This window comes from Somniosus microcephalus, chromosome 15 (assembly GCF_052327205.1).
Source record: "Somniosus microcephalus isolate GS21.2 chromosome 15, FLI_Smic_1.0, whole genome shotgun sequence".
Lineage (NCBI taxonomy): Eukaryota > Metazoa > Chordata > Chondrichthyes > Squaliformes > Somniosidae > Somniosus > Somniosus microcephalus.
In genome coordinates this window covers 126,028,792-126,042,445 of record NC_141001.1, presented here as the reverse complement: position 1 = coordinate 126,042,445, position 13,654 = coordinate 126,028,792, and the positions used below count along the sequence as shown (strand labels likewise).

Genomic DNA, 13,654 nt, shown 5'->3' with positions numbered 1-13,654 from the left:
GTGGATATGTCACTACACCCCAATGTCGTGCACCGTAGGCTGTTAGGAGAAGAAAGGACGTGCATTTATATAGCACCCTCCATATCCTCACGACATCCCAAAGTGCTTCACAGCCAATAAATTACTTTAAAATGTGATCACTGTTTGTATGCAGACATGGCAGCCAATTTCCGCACAGCAAGGTCCCGTACTGTGTTGTGGGATCAGTGTTAGCCGGGACTGTGTTGTGGGATCAGTGTTCCCGCACTGTGTTGTGGGATCAGTGTTAGCCGGGACTGTGTTGTGGGATCAGTGTTAGCCGGGACTGTGTTGTGGGATCAGTGTTCCCGGGACTGTGTTGTGGGATCAGTGTTAGCCGGGACTGTGTTGTGGGATCAGTGTTCCCGGGACTGTGTTGTGGGATCAGTGTTAGCCGGGACTGTGTTGTGGGATCAGTGTTAGCCGGGACTGTGTTGTGGGATCAGTGTTAGCCAGACTGTGTTGTGGGATCAATGTTACCCGGACTGTGTTGTGGGATCAGTGTTCCCGGGACTGTGTTGTGGGATCAGTGTTAGCCGGGACTGTGTTGTGGGATCAGTGTTCCCGCACTGTGTTGTGGGATCAGTGTTAGCCGGGACTGTGTTGTGGGATCAGTGTTAGCCGGGACTGTGTTGTGGGATCAGTGTTCCCGGGACTGTGTTGTGGGATCAGTGTTAGCCGGGACTGTGTTGTGGGATCAGTGTTCCCGGGACTGTGTTGTGGGATCAGTGTTAGCCGGGACTGTGTTGTGGGATCAGTGTTAGCCGGGACTGTGTTGTGGGATCAGTGTTCCCGGGACTGTGTTGTGGGATCAGTGTTAGCCGGGACTGTGTTGTGGGATCAGTGTTCCCGGGACTGTGTTGTGGGATCAGTGTTAGCCGGGACTGTGTTGTGGGATCAGTGTTAGCCGGGACTGTGTTGTGAGATCAATGTTAGCCGGGACTGTGTTGTGGGATCAGTGTTAGCCGGGACTGTGTTGTGGGATCAGTGTTAGCCGGGACTGTGTTGTGGGATCAGTGTTAGCCGGACTGTGTTGTGGGATCAGTGTTCCCGGGACTGTGTTGTGGGATCAGTGTTAGCCGGGACTGTGTTGTGGGATCAGTGTTCCCGGGACTGTGTTGTGGGATCAGTGTTCCCGGGACTGTGCTGTGGGATCAGTGTTCCCGGGACTGTGTTGTGGGATCAGTGTTACCCGGACTGTGTTGTGGGATCAATGTTAGCCGGGACTGTGTTGTGGGATCAGTGTTAGCCGGGACTGTGTTGTGGGATCAGTGTTAGCCGGGACTGTGTTGTGGGATCAGTGTTCCCGGGACTGTGTTGTGGGATCAGTGTTCCCGGGACTGTGTTGTGGGATCAGTGTTCCCGGGACTGTGTTGTGGGATCAGTGTTACCCGGACTGTGTTGTGGGATCAGTGTTAGCCGGGACTGTGTTGTGGGATCAGTGTTAGCCAGACTGTGTTGTGGGATCAATGTTACCCGGACTGTGTTGTGGGATCAGTGTTCCCGGGACTGTGTTGTGGGATCAGTGTTAGCCGGGACTGTGTTGTGGGATCAGTGTTCCCGCACTGTGTTGTGGGATCAGTGTTAGCCGGGACTGTGTTGTGGGATCAGTGTTAGCCGGGACTGTGTTGTGGGATCAGTGTTCCCGGGACTGTGTTGTGGGATCAGTGTTAGCCGGGACTGTGTTGTGGGATCAGTGTTCCCGGGACTGTGTTGTGGGATCAGTGTTAGCCGGGACTGTGTTGTGGGATCAGTGTTACCCGGACTGTGTTGTGGGATCAGTGTTAGCCGGGACTGTGTTGTGGGATCAGTGTTAGCCGGGACTGTGTTGTGGGATCAGTGTTCCCGGGACTGTGTTGTGGGATCAGTGTTAGCCGGGACTGTGTTGTGGGATCAGTGTTAGCCAGACTGTGTTGTGGGATCAATGTTACCCGGACTGTGTTGTGGGATCAGTGTTCCCGGGACTGTGTTGTGGGATCAGTGTTAGCCGGGACTGTGTTGTGGGATCAGTGTTCCCGCACTGTGTTGTGGGATCAGTGTTAGCCGGGACTGTGTTGTGGGATCAGTGTTAGCCGGGACTGTGTTGTGGGATCAGTGTTCCCGGGACTGTGTTGTGGGATCAGTGTTAGCCGGGACTGTGTTGTGGGATCAGTGTTCCCGGGACTGTGTTGTGGGATCAGTGTTAGCCGGGACTGTGTTGTGGGATCAGTGTTACCCGGACTGTGTTGTGGGATCAATGTTAGCCGGGACTGTGTTGTGGGATCAGTGTTAGCCGGGACTGTGTTGTGGGATCAGTGTTAGCCGGGACTGTGTTGTGGGATCAGTGTTCCCGGGACTGTGTTGTGGGATCAGTGTTCCCGGGACTGTGTTGTGGGATCAGTGTTCCCGGGACTGTGTTGTGGGATCAGTGTTACCCGGACTGTGTTGTGGGATCAGTGTTAGCCGGGACTGTGTTGTGGGATCAGTGTTAGCCAGACTGTGTTGTGGGATCAATGTTACCCGGACTGTGTTGTGGGATCAGTGTTCCCGGGACTGTGTTGTGGGATCAGTGTTAGCCGGGACTGTGTTGTGGGATCAGTGTTCCCGCACTGTGTTGTGGGATCAGTGTTAGCCGGGACTGTGTTGTGGGATCAGTGTTAGCCGGGACTGTGTTGTGGGATCAGTGTTCCCGGGACTGTGTTGTGGGATCAGTGTTAGCCGGGACTGTGTTGTGGGATCAGTGTTCCCGGGACTGTGTTGTGGGATCAGTGTTAGCCGGGACTGTGTTGTGGGATCAGTGTTACCCGGACTGTGTTGTGGGATCAGTGTTAGCCGGGACTGTGTTGTGGGATCAGTGTTAGCCGGGACTGTGTTGTGGGATCAGTGTTCCCGGGACTGTGTTTGTGGGATCAGTGTTCCCGGGACTGTGTTGTGGGATCAGTGTTAGCCGGGACTGTGTTGTGGGATCAGTGTTAGCCGGGACTGTGTTGTGGGATCAGTGTTAGCCGGGACTGTGTTGTGGGATCAGTGTTAGCCGGGACTGTGTTGTGGGATCAGTGTTAGCCGGGACTGTGTTGTGGGATCAGTGTTAGCCGGGACTGTGTTGTGGGATCAGTGTTACCCGGACTGTGTTGTGGGATCAGTGTTAGCCGGGACTGTGTTGTGGGATCAGTGTTAGCCGGGACTGTGTTGTGGGATCAGTGTTAGCCGGGACTGTGTTGTGGGATCAGTGTTAGCCCGGACTGTGTTGTGAGATCAGTGTTAGCCGGGACTGTGTCACGGGATCAGTGTTAGCCGGGACTGTGTTGTGGGATCAGTGTTAGCCGGGACTGTGTTGTGGGATCAGTGTTAGCCGGGACTGTGTTGTGGGATCAGTGTTAGCCGGGACTGTGTTGTGGGATCAGTGTTAGCCGGGACTGTGTTGTGGGATCAGTGTTCCCGGGACTGTGTTGTGGGATCAGTGTTAGCCGGACTGTGTTGTGGGATCAGTGTTAGCCGGGACTGTGTTGTGGGATCAGTGTTACCCGGACTGTGTTGTGGGATCAGTGTTAGCCGGGACTGTGTTGTGGGATCAGTGTTAGCCGGGACTGTGTTGTGGGATCAGTGTTAGCCGGGACTGTGTTGTGGGATCAGTGTTAGCCGGGACTGTGTTGTGGGATCAGTGTTAGCCGGGACTGTGTTGTGGGATCAGTGTTAGCCGGACTGTGTTGTGGGATCAGTGTTAGCCGGGACTGTGTTGTGGGATCAGTGTTAGTCGGGACTGTGTTGTGGGATCAGTGTTAGCCGGGACTGTGTTGTGGGATCAGTGTTAGCCGGGACTGTGTTGTGGGATCAGTGTTACCCGGACTGTGTTGTGCGATCAGTGTTACCCCGGACTGTGTTGTGGGATCAGTGTTAGTCGGGACTGTGTTGTGGGATCAGTGTTAGCCGGGACTGTGTTGTGGGATCAGTGTTAGCCGGACTGTGTTGTGGGATCAGTGTTAGCCGGGACTGTGTTGTGGGATCAGTGTTCCCGGGACTGTGTTGTGGGATCAGTGTTCCCGGGACTGTGTTGTGGGATCAGTGTTCCCGGGACTGTGTTGTGGGATCAGTGTTACCCGGACTGTGTTGTGGGATCAGTGTTCCCGGGACTGTGTTGTGGGATCAGTGTTCCCGGGACTGTGTTGTGGGATCAGTGTTCCCGGGACTGTGTTGTGGGATCAGTGTTACCGGGACTGTGTTGTGGGATCAGTGTTAGCCGGGACTGTGTTGTGGGATCAGTGTTAGCCGGGACTGTGTTGTGGGATCAGTGTTACCCCGGACTGTGTTGTGGGATCAGTGTTACCCGGACTGTGTCGTGGGATCAGTGTTAGCCGGGACTGTGTTGTGGGATCAGTGTTACCCGGACTGTGTTGTGGGATCAGTGTTAGCCGGGACTGTGTTGTGGGATCAGTGTTACCCGGACTGTGTTGTGGGATCAGTGTTAGCCGGGACTGTGTTGTGGGATCAGTGTTAGCCGGGACTGTGTTGTGGGATCAGTGTTAGCCGGGACTGTGTTGTGGGATCAGTGTTAGCCGGGACTGTGTTGTGGGATCAGTGTTCCCGGGACTGTGTTGTGGGATCAGTGTTACCCGGACTGTGTTGTGGGATCAGTGTTAGCCGGGACTGTGTTGTGGGATCAGTGTTAGCCGGGACTGTGTTGTGGGATCAGTGTTAGCCGGGACTGTGTTGTGGGATCAGTGTTGCCAGGACTGTGTTGTGGGATCAGTGTTAGCCGGGACTGTGTTGTGGGACCAGTGTTCCCGGGACTGTGTTGTGGGATCAGTGTTAGCCGGGACTGTGTTGTGGGATCAGTGTTAGCCGGGACTGTGTTGTGGGATCAGTGTTAGCCGGGACTGTGTTGTGGGATCAGTGTTAGCCGGGACTGTGTTGTGGGATCAGTGTTAGCCGGGACTGTGTTGTGGGATCAGTGTTAGCCGGGACTGTGTTGTGGGATCAGTGTTAGCCGGGACTGTGTTGTGGGATCAGTGTTAGCCGGGACTGTGTTGTGGGATCAGTGTTAGCCGGGACTGTGTTGTGGGATCAGTGTTAGCCGGGACTGTGTTGTGGGATCAGTGTTAGCCGGGACTGTGTTGTGGGATCAGTGTTAGCCGGACTGTGTTGTGGGATCAGTGTTAGCCGGGACTGTGTTGTGGGATCAGTGTTAGCCGGGACTGTGTTGTGGGATCAGTGTTAGCCGGGACTGTGTTGTGGGATCAGTGTTAGCCGGGACTGTGTTGTGGGATCAGTGTTAGCCGGGACTGTGTTGTGGGATCAGTGTTAGCTGGGACTGTGTTGTGGGATCAGTGTTACCCGGACTGTGTTGTGGGATCAGTGTTAGCCGGGACTGTGTTGTGGGATCAGTGTTCCCAGGACTGTGTTGTGGGATCAGTGTTCCCAGGACTGTGTTGTGGGATCAGTGTTAGCCGGGACTGTGTTGTGGGATCAGTGTTAGCCGGGACTGTGTTGTGGGATCAGTGTTAGCCGGGACTGTGTTGTGGGATCAGTGTTAGCCGGGACTGTGTTGTGGGATCAGTGTTCCTGGGACTGTGTTGTGGGATCAGTGTTAGCCGGGACTGTGTTGTGGGATCAGTGTTAGCCGGGACTGTGTTGTGGGATCAGTGTTAGCCGGGACTGTGTTGTGGGATCAGTGTTAGCCGGGACTGTGTTGTGGGATCAGTGTTAGCCGGGACTGTGTTGTGGGATCAGTGTTAGCCGGGACTGTGTTGTGGGATCAGTGTTAGCCGGGACTGTGTTGTGGGATCAGTGTTAGCCGGGACTGTGTTGTGGGATCAGTGTTAGCCGGGACTGTGTTGTGGGATCAGTGTTAGCCGGGACTGTGTTGTGGGATCAGTGTTAGCCGGGACTGTGTTGTGGGATCAGTGTTAGCCGGGACTGTGTTGTGGGATCAGTGTTAGCCGGGACTGTGTTGTGGGATCAGTGTTAGCCGGGACTGTGTTGTGGGATCAGTGTTAGCCGGGACTGTGTTGTGGGATCAGTGTTAGCCGGGACTGTGTTGTGGGATCAGTGTTCCTGGGACTGTGTTGTGGGATCAGTGTTAGCCGGGACTGTGTTGTGGGATCAGTGTTCCCGGGACTGTGTTGTGGGATCAGTGTTCCCGGGACTGTGTTGTGGGATCAGTGTTAGCCGGGACTGTGTTGTGGGATCAGTGTTAGCCAGGACTGTGTTGTGGGATCAGTGTTAGCCGGGACTGTGTTGTGGGATCAGTGTTAGCCGGGACTGTGTTGTGGGATCAGTGTTAGCCGGGACTGTGTTGTGGGATCAGTGTTAGCCGGGACTGTGTTGTGGGATCAGTGTTACCCGGACTGTGGGAGTGCGCCCCTGCTCTTCATTGAATAGGGCCATGAGATCGTTTGCATCCACCAGATCCAGGTAGGCAGGGCTTCGGTTTAACGCCTCTTCCGAAAGACGGCGCCTCAACAATGCAGCACTCGCTCCGTACTGCACGGGAGTGCTGGAGTGGAGCTAGAATCCATCACCTTTGACTCTGAGGTGAGAGTGCTGCTGAGCCAAGCTTCAGGAAGGCAGAGAGGAGACAGCAGAGGTTCTGACCTCAATGCTTCAATCCTCCATAGATATGCAAGTTGTGGTGTGGGACTAGAGGGTAACCACCTTTGTTCAAGAAAGAATAGGATGTTTAACCGGGTAACTTTAGACCAGTTAGTCTAACTCTGATGTTGGCAATCTCTTGGAATTCATAATTGGAGACAAAATTAGTAAGCATTTGGAAATGCATTGTTTGATTTATTGGATTCGTTCCTTCCAACTATTCTGAGCGTTTGTCTGAGAGAGTTCTCACTCTGTCTGATTGATCGCGGCAGCCTTCGCTCTGTATTCACACGCTGGCCATTTCTGTTTCCCCCCCCAGGCCTCGGCTCCAGTGCAATGGACCAAATGCTTGATGTAGAAAACAAACGGATGGCCGATAACTTGTCCAGCAAAGTGTCCCGGCTCAAATCGGTTTGTCACATTTTAATTTTTAACATTTTTAAGCCTCATCTCGGAATAAGTAACCTTAAAATGCTGGTCTTCCCTCGTCCTCGGGCTTCCCATCATCCAATGTCGATTGGCCGGCCTCGGCGTGGAATCGCGATGCTAATTCATGGAATAAAATGGACTCGTGGTTAGAGTTCCCTCGAGAATAATCCAAACATGTTTTTAAAATGCTGCACTACAATAATCCTCGAGGCCTTCGTTAGTTTTAGTTGAGAAGATTAATGGGTGCCTGGGGACGTGATGTTGCTGCAGACTTGCTGACCTCTTCTCTAACCTGTGACAATCATTGATCATCTGTTTGATGGTGTTTAGAGTATAACTAGTAACAAATGAAACTAGTATTTAACTGGAACAGTTTAAGCTGCATGACCACACAATTTAGATTTTTGTCCATATTTTTTTCAAGCGTATTCATTACAATAATGATAACGCGATCCTAGGGAATCATTTAAAGATATGATTCCAAAACAACAGGATTGTTTCCAAGAGATGCCGCCTATCTGTTCCAATCAAATGCAAGAAGATTAACTTCACAGGGAGAGTTTAATGTGTTGGAAGAATAACAACAGCAGCTTCTATTTATATAGCACCTTGAACATAGGGAAATGTGACAAGGCACTCGGAGAGTGAGGAAACTGGATGCAGAGGCAAAAGAGGAGAGATTAGAATGGGGAGATCCGAAGCCGGGTCAATGCTGGGGGCCTTGAAGGAGGAGAGGGAGATGGAGGGGTTTCGGGAAGAAATTCTAGGGAGCAGGGCCTAGTTGGTTTAAGGCATGACCGCCAATGGTAGGATGAAGGGAGTGAGGGTTGCGCAAGAGGCCAGAGTCACAGGAGCCAGGGAATTGGGGGGACGGGTTTAGGGCTAGCAGATGTTACAGATAGAGATATGGAGGGTGGAAAGCTGGCCGGGAAAGCATTGGAATGGTCGAGTCTGGGAGTGACAAAGTCATGGATGGAGGGTTTGAATGGCAGGTGGGCTGAGGAAGGGGCACGGATATGGGGGATAGAGCGGGAAAGTGGAGTTGAGGTAGAAGATCAGCCATGATCTTATTGAATGGCGGAGCAGGCTCGAGGGGCCGAATGGCCGACTCCTGCTCCTGTTCCTTGTGTTCAGTGGCAGGCAGTGTTAGAGTTGGGAGTAGGCGGTTTGGTGATGGAGAGGATCTGGAGGTTAGAAACTCAGCTTGGGATTGAATTGCCAACAGTTCAGCCTGAGACGGTGGCTGGGGAGGGGGATGGAATCAGTGGGCAGGTATGGTGGGGGCTGAAGATGATGGTTTTGCTCTTGCTAGGATTTGGTTGGAAGAAGTTAATATTCATGGAAGAGTGGCTGTTAGGCGAGTAGCCTGTCAGCACTGAGGCAGTGGATGGATCAAGAGTGTTCTTGTGGAAGCTGAGCCCATGTCCAAGGGGCAGCACAGAGATGAGGAAGAAGGGCAGTGTTGGATCTTTGGGGGAACTCCTGAGGTGACTGTACGGTGGGAAGTGAAGCCATTACTTGAGCTGCTCTGGCTATGATGGAATGGGTAAGAGGGCAGTCTCTAGTAGCCGGACAACAGGAGCAGTGTGGAGAAGGGGCGTGTGGTCAAACGTGTTGACAGCGGCAGAGAGGACGAAGAAGGATAATGCACCGCAGTCAGAGTCAGAGAATGATGTTTGTGATGTTAATTAGGTAAATGTGGCAGCCGTTTTACGCAAACCCCTCCAGACAGTAAAAAGAAAGACTTGTATTTCCCCAGCGCCTTTCACAACCTCAGGACGTCCCGAACCGTTTACAGCCAATGAAGTACTTTGTACTGTTGTAATGTCAGCGAGGTGAATGACCAGTGGATGTGCTTCTGCTGTTGGTTGAGGGAACAATGTTTGATGAGGAGAGCCAGAACACTCTCTGCTCTTTGAATAGTGGCCTTGGGATTTTCAACATCCACCCGAGAGAGCAGACGGGGCCTCAGCTTAATGTTTCATCCGACAGTGCAGCGCTCCCTCAGTACTGCCCCTCCGACAGTGCAGCGCTCCCTCAGTACTGCCCCTCCGACAGTGCGGCGCTCCCTCAGTACTGCCCCTCCGACAGTGCGGCGCTCCCTCAGTACTGCCCCTCCGACAGTGCGGCGCTCCCTCAGTACTGCCCCTCCGACAGTGCGGCGCTCCCTCAGTACTGCCCCTCCGACAGTGCGGCGCTCCCTCAGTACTGCCCCTCCGACAGTGCGGCGCTCCCTCAGTACTGCCCCTCCGACAGTGCGGCGCTCCCTCAGTACTGCCCCTCCGACAGTGCGGCGCTCCCTCAGTACTGCCCCTCCGACAGTGCGGCGCTCCCTCAGTACTGCCCCTCCGACAGTGCGGCGCTCCCTCAGTATTGCCCCTCCGACAGTGCGGCGCTCCCTCAGTACTGCCCCTCCGACAGTGCAGCGCTCCCTCAGTACTGCCCCTCCGACAGTGCAGCGCTCCCTCAGTACTGCCCCTTCGACAGTGCAGCGCTCCCTCAGTACTGCCCCTTCGACAGTGTGGCGCTCCCTCAGTACTGCCCCTTCGACAGTGCGGCGCTCCCTCAGTACTGCCCCTCCGACAGTGCAGCGCTCCCTCAGTACTGCCCCTTCGACAGTGCAGCGCTCCCTCAGCACTGCACTGATGTGTCAGCCTAGATATTGTGCTCAAGTCCTGCAGTGGGACTTGAACTCTCGCCCTTCTGCCTGCGAAGAGAGAGTGTGACCACTGAGCCACGACTGACGTGTGTTGTAATTTGCAGTAATTGCTGGTTTATAACCTTGTGTTGTGTTGTGTCGTCCCTGCAACGGCCTCTGTCTGTCGGTTGCTTTGTTCATACCTTGTTAATTTAATCAATTTTCTGGTCAAACAGATTGCCCTAGATATTGATCAGGAGGCAGACGATCAGAATCAGTATCTGGATGGCATGGTGAGTACACATTTCCAAAGGGAAAGAAGCCCAAGTTATTTTATTTAGATTTAATTTGATAAAGCACTAAAATTGAGAAACCAAAATTTGAGGCCATCATGCAGAGCAGCAGTGACACTGAAGACAGGGTAAAAGAATTGGTGAGGGGTGAGGGCAAGCTCGGGTTTGAAAGCCTGTCGATTGCAGGTGGAAGGCAAGAGTGACCAAGTTACGGAGATCCACGGTTTGGAGGTTCTGGGAAGGTATGAGTTGGGGTCGGAGACAGTGCAGTGAGGATGTAGATGGGGTTTTGATAAAATAAATAGCTCAGTAACTAGTGGGCATAAATTTAAGATCAAAAGAACAAGGAGGAGGCAAGATGTTTTTCTTACACACTGTTTAAAGGCACGGAATGTCTGACCAGAAATCATGCGGGAACAGAATCCAGAACAGCTTTTAAAAGTGAAGTGGATAAATATTTGTAAAAGAACATTTTCAAAGGGTATGGTGATGGGACTGCGGGGGATGGGACTGCAGGGGGGCGGGACTGCGGGGGGCGGGACTGCGGGGGGCGGGACTGCGGGGGGCGGGACTGCGGGGGGGCGGGACTGCGGGGGGGCGGGACTGCGGGGAGCGGGACTGCGGGGGGGCGGGACTGCGGGGGGGGCGGGACTGCGGGGGGGCGGGACTGCGGGGGGCGGGACTGCGGGGGGGCGGGACTGCGGGGGGGCGGGACTGCGGGGGGGGCGGGACTGCGGGGGGGGCGGGACTGCGGGGGGACGGGACTGCGGGGGGCGGGACTGCGGGGGGGCGGGACTGCGGGGGGGCGGGACTGCGGGGAGCGGGACTGCGGGGGGGGCGGGACTACGGGGGGGCGGGACTGCGGGGGGCGGGACTGCGGGGAGCGGGACTGCGGGGGGCGGGACTACGGGGGCGGGACTACGGGGGGCGGGACTACGGGGGGCGGGACTAAGGGGGGACGGGACTAAGAGGGGTAGGACGACGGGGGGTGGGACTAAGGGGGGGTGGGACTACGGGGCTAGTTCTTTCAGAGAACCAGTGTCCTCCTCCTGTGTTGTAATATTCTAGGAGGCCGGTGCTAAGTCCGGGTACTTGGAGCTTCGTAACATTGAGAGTCGAACGCACGGCGGAGAGCAGCCTGTGGTAATGTCAATTAAAGGGAGCACGGGGAAACAAAGCTTAAAGGGCGCAACGGGGAACACACTAAGCTGATGGGGGTGAGCGACGAGGTCGGAGCCGAGAGCTGCAGAGGGATAGTCTACCCATTCATCAGCTTCCTGCTCTCGCCCGGAGTGAGTGCAACACCGCTTCAGATATGGAGCATATGCTCCAATGCGTATGGGTTAGAATGATTAGTGCGTTGAGAGTAATTATCTTTTAACCATGATGGGTTTGTTTTGAGTCTGTGCCAGGATTCTGATTTTTTGAGTGTTACTGGACTTTTGACGGAAGTGTGGAAGAGATGTTTTCCACGATGGTGAAATTCGGGCAGAGACAACAAGAAGTTACTGTGCTACATATCTGTTGTGACAGGTCCTGCTCTCTTCATCCTGTACTACATGGTCAGCCGATGCAGACTTGATCTGATTACATCGCACAACGTGACCAGGACTGATCCAGTTACGGGGAATACTCATCAAGCTGCCTTTGGAACACTGCCGAAGAGCTGACTGCTCTCTCCTTTACTCTAAGGTTTTTTTCCTTACTCTTCAAGAGGTTCCTTGATCAGCCTGGGAATCAATGATGAAGATGCACTTTGAGAGTGGTGAGGGAATAGGTATTGTATGACACTACTACACATGCTGGTGTACAGTGCAAAGAATGACCAGTTGCCATCTCCAGTGTGAGTTCTGTGCAATGATAGGCCTGTGTTAGAGCCCCGATCTATCCATTCCAGCAACAGGATAAACCGCGGCTCCGTCTCCCGCACAAACCCAAACCCATTCTTTAAAGAAAATTCTTCACCAAACGACACCTTTATAATCATTAGAATTATTGGTTTCATGACATTTTAATTTTGCCACAGATATTTGTAATATTTTATTCCCAGGACAATAATAGTTTCCTGATTTAATAATCTACTCTGAGTTAAATGACTTCTTTTCAAAATTCACTGTTTCTCTCTTAACTTACAGTAGTAAAGGATGAATAGTTAGTGTGTGTATTTAAAGTATTTCCCTCAGAATAAATGTTGATCACCTAAACTGTTTTAAACTCTAAGCGTCCTGTTTATTTTCCCATGGTGCCTCCACCCCTCCCCCCCCTCTCCCCCCCCCTCTCCCCACCCCACCCCCTCTCCCACCTCTCCCTCCACCCCCTCTCCCCCTCTTCCCCCTCCCCACCCCCTCTCCCCGCCCCACCCCCTCTCCCCCTCCTCCCCACCCCTTCTCCCCTCTCCCACCCCCCTCTCCCCTCCTCCCCACCCCCTCTCCCCTCCTCCCCTCCCCCCTCTCCCGCTCCTCCCTCCCCCACCCCCTCTCCCCCTCCCGCTCTCTCTCTCTCACCCCCCCTCCGCTCTCTCTCTCTCCCCCCTCCGCTCTCTCTCTCTCTCCCCCCTCCCGCTCTCTTCTCTCTCCCCCCTCCCGCTCTCTCTCTCCCCCCTCCTCTCCCCCCCTCTCTCTCCCCCCCTCTCTCTCCCCCTCTCTCTCCCCCCTCTCTCTCCCCTCTCTCTCCCCCCTCTCTCTCCCCCCCCTCCTCTCTCCCCCCTCTCTCTCCCCCCCCTCTCTCTCCCCCCCTCTCTCTCCCCCCCTCCCTCTCTCCCCCCCTCCCTCTCTCCCCCCCTCCCTCTCTCCCCCCCTCCCTCTCTCCCCCCCCTCTCTCTCTCCCCCCCCTCTCTCTCCCCCCCCCCTCTCTCTCCCCCCCCCCCTCTCTCTCCCCCCCCCCTCTCAATTCACAATTCACAATTCAAATCGCTTTATTGGCATGATAAGGTACATCTTATGTTGCCAAAGCATCAAAATACATTCATGGTTGAACACATAAACGCGGTTCTATTCATACAGTTTATAAATATACATTCGCCTTGTTTGTATATATTCTTGTCTTAGTTTACTGGTTGTCCCTCTGTTCATGGCAAGCTGTAACATAGTGTGCCGCCAGTGTTACACAGCTTCTCTCCTCCCCCAGTAGGAAAGGGAGTTTTTGGTTGTCATTCAGATTTCTGAATTCAGGGCATATTTGGGAGAATTTTTGGTAGAAATTCTCCCTGATGTCCTGATATTTTCCACAGGCTGTGAGGAAGTGCATCTCTGTCTCAACTACTCCCAGACTGCAGTGAGAGCATATCCTGTCTTCTCTTGGCAGCCTGGTCTGCCTGTGTCTGCCTTTTTCGATCGCTAGGCTATGTTCGCTAAGTCTGTACCTTGTCAAGGTTCTTCTCAGTTTGTTATCCTTTACCATGGTCAGGTAATCAGCTATGTTGTATTGTCTGTTTAGGGCCAAGTAGCAATTGAGTTTGCTTTGGGTTTTTGTTGTTTCTGCCCAATATGTCAGATATTTTTCCTTTTGCTTAGCGACGATTGTGTTGGGGTCGAATTCTTTGTGTTACCCTGTCACTGTCCTGGGACTGGTTATTGTTAGTGTTGTTAGTAGTTACTTCACTGAGTCCCAGGACTAGTTGACTGAGGGTATTTTTCTTTATGGTCAGCTCTTGGCATTTCAGGGCGTCGTAGTGATAGCATTGGGGGTTGCTCATTTGTAGGTGATTCCA

General features: G+C 53.6%; 1 protein-coding gene across 1 annotated transcript in view; it reads left to right on the top strand.

The window, feature by feature from the left end:
* The window catches only part of LOC147107221 (BET1-like protein), a 42,141-nt gene extending 30,984 nt beyond the window's left edge, over positions 1 to 11,157 (top strand). Inside the window, exons 2-4 of the mRNA XM_086007549.1 lie at positions 6,905 to 6,996; positions 9,889 to 9,945; positions 11,014 to 11,157. Coding sequence (XP_085863675.1) covers positions 6,905 to 6,996; positions 9,889 to 9,945; positions 11,014 to 11,157 — 293 coding nt within the window. The remainder of the gene's footprint in view (positions 1 to 6,904; positions 6,997 to 9,888; positions 9,946 to 11,013) is intronic.
* Positions 11,158 to 13,654: the final 2,497 nt, after the last annotated feature.